Source organism: Balaenoptera musculus, chromosome 15 (genome assembly GCF_009873245.2).
Source record: "Balaenoptera musculus isolate JJ_BM4_2016_0621 chromosome 15, mBalMus1.pri.v3, whole genome shotgun sequence".
Taxonomy (NCBI): Eukaryota; Metazoa; Chordata; class Mammalia; order Artiodactyla; family Balaenopteridae; genus Balaenoptera; species Balaenoptera musculus.
This window is the reverse complement of record NC_045799.1, coordinates 44118280-44121423: the sequence shown is the minus strand read 5'-3', so window position 1 is coordinate 44121423 and position 3144 is coordinate 44118280. Positions and strand designations below refer to the sequence as shown.

The 3144-nt window shown below is 57.1% G+C and overlaps 1 protein-coding gene across 2 annotated transcripts; it reads left to right on the top strand.

Annotated features, from left to right (window-relative positions):
* Nucleotides 1–516: 516 nt before the first annotated feature.
* LOC118881941 (cystatin-9-like) lies at nt 517–2938 on the top strand. Of its 2 annotated transcripts, none has more exons than XM_036827336.1 (3): nt 517–796; nt 1994–2071; nt 2839–2938. In XM_036827336.1, exons 1-3 carry the CDS (start codon nt 551–553, stop codon nt 2929–2931), a joined length of 417 nt encoding a protein of 138 aa, XP_036683231.1. In that variant the 5' UTR covers nt 517–550; the 3' UTR covers nt 2932–2938. The 2 variants fall into 2 exon arrangements, with proteins under 2 accessions (XP_036683231.1, XP_036683230.1); XM_036827335.1 differs by having other exon boundaries at nt 1961–2071.
* The last annotated feature ends 206 nt before the right edge of the window (nt 2939–3144 follow it).

Here is a 3144-nt window from a genome sequence, read left to right as displayed (position 1 = left end):
CACACCCGCACTTGTCAAGACCTCGGCCCTCTGCTGCTTTCTTAGCGTGAATACACTTCACCTCTGGGCAGGCCGCCGTCTGTCACCCACAAAGCTGGCTCTGGGCCACTCATCCTCTTTGGCTCTGTCCCTCCTCACTGACCCTCACCTACTGCTGTGTCCAGAGACCCCCTTCCAATTCAACCCCTTGCAATTGTGTCCTTGATTCAGCGTCTGAAACTGGGACACAAAACTCAGCCTCCCCTCCCACTGAGGTGCCGAGGGGGGTGTATGGCTGGGCTTCAGCTGCGGGGGTCCCTCCTCCACGGCTGGTCCTTCTCCACCCACCCTGCCTGGGTCTCGCTTCTCCTTCCTGAGCAAGAGGCAATTTTATCAGCTTTGGATGGAGGAGGCAGGGTCACAAGAGGGAAGGGACAGGGTGTGACGCCAGAGGGGAGGACCAGGGCCAGGAGTATGTCCCAGAGCAGATGAACTGGCCCAACGCCCAGGGAGGCTGGGTGGGAGCCGGCACAGGGAAGGGCGAAGCCTGGGCGTCCGGGTGCCCACAGCCATGCTGTGTCAGCAGTGGAGGTGCAGGTGGGCTCAGCCCTGCGCCCTGCTCCTGCTTCTCTTAGGTCCCCAGCTCCTGGTGACTCATGGCTGGCAACCCCAAGGGGAAGGGAATGGTGAAGACCAAGCAACCTTGGAGCTTTACTTCCCTGCCACCGTGGAGTACGCCGTACACGTATTCAACCAGAGGAGCCAGGACAGGAATGCCTACAAGGTGGTGCGCATCCTGAGGTCGTGGAAGGAGCCGGTAGGTACCACATCCTCCCCCCTCCCCCACTGGCCCACACCTGCTGTTAATGAGGGTCGGGAGGGTGGTGTCATCAAGGGATCTCTATCAGCATTTGAAACCCATAATATAGAGGCATAAACTCTATTTGGTTAGTTTCAGGTTTTATAAAAAAAATAACTTGGGAATTTTTGAAACTGTCAGTCTACTCACATGTAAGGTGTGTTTTTAGTTTTTGTCATTTTTGACCTTGTTTAATGAAGAATGACCAAATATGGACTAAGAGGGGATGAAACTATTTAGCAAAAAAAAGAGCCAGACAGAAAATACTGGATTAGAGAGATTTAGAAAAGATTTCATGGAAATAACATTAAAATAGGTTAATTTAGGAAAAACAGAGAGAGAGAGATACACAGAGACACTCACAGAGGGAGGAGGAGAGCGGCTTGGGAGTCACAGGCCCCCCTGGTCCTGAGGAGCCCCTGGGCACTCACAGCCTCTCCTCTGACTCCACGTGTTCTGGGCTCCCTCTGGGTCCCCACCTACGTGGACCGAGTGTGACTTACACTCTTCCCAGATGGCATTCTTAATCCTAAAATGTTCCCCTAGCAACGCAATCTCTACAGAATGCAACCAGGAGTGCGATTTTCATGTGGGCTGCAGACCCAAACCCCGAGAACATTCTGCAGGAGGAGCACTTCTGGTCCTGTGTGTGCGCGTGTGTGGTTGTGTATGTGTGCTTTGTCTGAGTGCTTGTGTGTGGTGGGGCGCTGGGGCGTCACTCCCTCTGCACCTCTGGATGGAGTGATAGAAGGCAGGCAGAGGGCCCTCCACGCTGCTGGGCTTCACTCCGTGGGCACTGGAGCTGGTCCTGGCTGGTCCTGCTGCCCTGCGCCCTCCAGCTGGGCCTCTGTCTACGGTCCTTGGCCTGGAGTCCAAGACTGACTCTGGGAGTTGGGAATAAAGGCCAGGGTGGAGCCAGAAGACACTGCAAGGTTGAAGGACCAGGGAGTGGAGAAGAGGACAGAAACCTTCAGAGCGCACTTAGTGAGAAGGGGTGATGTTTCATAGAACCATTGTCCCAATCCTGTGAGTGTGCCTGTGTGCTTGTGTTCTCGTGTGTGTGTGTGTGTGTGTGTGGGAGGGGCAGGGAATGCGTCCACTTCAAGGTCTGTACGAACGCAGGCAAATGGCATCGTGTTCTCCACGGAGCTGCAGCTCGGCCGAACCAGGTGTGGGAAATTTGACGAAGACATTGACAACTGTCCGTTTCAAGCAAGTCCAGACGGGAACAATGTAAGACATGCGACAGTGGCCCTCAGGTTACACGGCCGTGGACGTTGCCTCGGAGCAGGGGGTGTGGGGAGTGATGGTAATGTCATTCCAAGGGACACGGAGGGGGCATTTGCAGGACAGAACCCAGCCAGGCAGGCCAGCCCCGGGTCACTTGTACGTCCCTGGCCTGTCTGCTCACTGGCCCCATTCTAGCCGCTGCACCCCAGGTCACACTGGGGTCGGATTGCTCCTGACCACTTGGGTCCAGGTCACCTGGGCCAGAGACGGGAATGTCCCCTCCCTGGTGTTCACCCACCTCCCTTCCTTGCCTTCAGGAGAAGTGCGGGGGGGGCAACATCACCTTGGCTGAGTAGCCCCCTCTCGGGTCGCCCTGCCACTGACCCAGAGCCCGAGGGGTGGAGGCTGAGGAGCCCCACTGCCCTCCCTCCCAGGCCCTGCCCTGGTGATAAAGGGGGTGAGTCCCGCCCCGGGACAAACCCGAGTTGGATCAGAGGCCCTGCTGGGACACTGGGGGCATGAGTCACACTGGGACATCCTGGGGGAGGGGTCCCTGGAGACCACAGAGCTGGAGAGGGGAGAATGACCCAGGTGCCTCTGGGGTCAGGAGAGAGTCCCAGGTCAGGAAGATCCAGGACTGAGGGCCAGAGCCTGCACCCCCATCTGCCCACCCCAGGAAGGCAAGGTTGGGGGGATGCTGGCTTTAGAGCTGGAGCCACACGCTTCCCAAAGCCCGTCCCCCCACTCTGTCCCTGTGCTTTGTCCCGCAGACCATCACCTGCTTCTTTACAATCGACACTGAACCCTGGAGAACAAAGTTTCAACTCCTGAACAACACCTGCTCGGAGGGCTCCCCTGACTGAGACCACACACCAGCTTGGGCTCCGCTGTCCTCCTCCTGGGCACCAGTGATGCCCTGTTGTGGCCCTTCAGTGGCTGAGCAGCTCTGGTTCTGTCCTCTGTATGAGCAGGTGTCTGGGTGTCACATCCGGGCAATGTGGACATTCCTCCCTGTCATTTCCTCCCGTAGAATTGGTCATTAAATGTCAGAATTGCAAGCAGCTTTGTGCCACCTG

Excerpts from the sequence above, each read along its gene's own strand:
- LOC118881941 (XM_036827335.1), top strand. The coding sequence starts at position 551 with ATGCTGTGTCAGCAGTGGAGGTGCAGGTGGGCTCAGCCCTGCGCCCTG. Across the intron at positions 797-1,960 it reads TGAGGTCGTGGAAGGAGCCG|GCAAATGGCATCGTGTTCTC; the intron begins GTAGGTACCACA and ends GTACGAACGCAG. Across the intron at positions 2,072-2,838 it reads CAAGTCCAGACGGGAACAAT|ACCATCACCTGCTTCTTTAC; the intron begins GTAAGACATGCG and ends TTTGTCCCGCAG.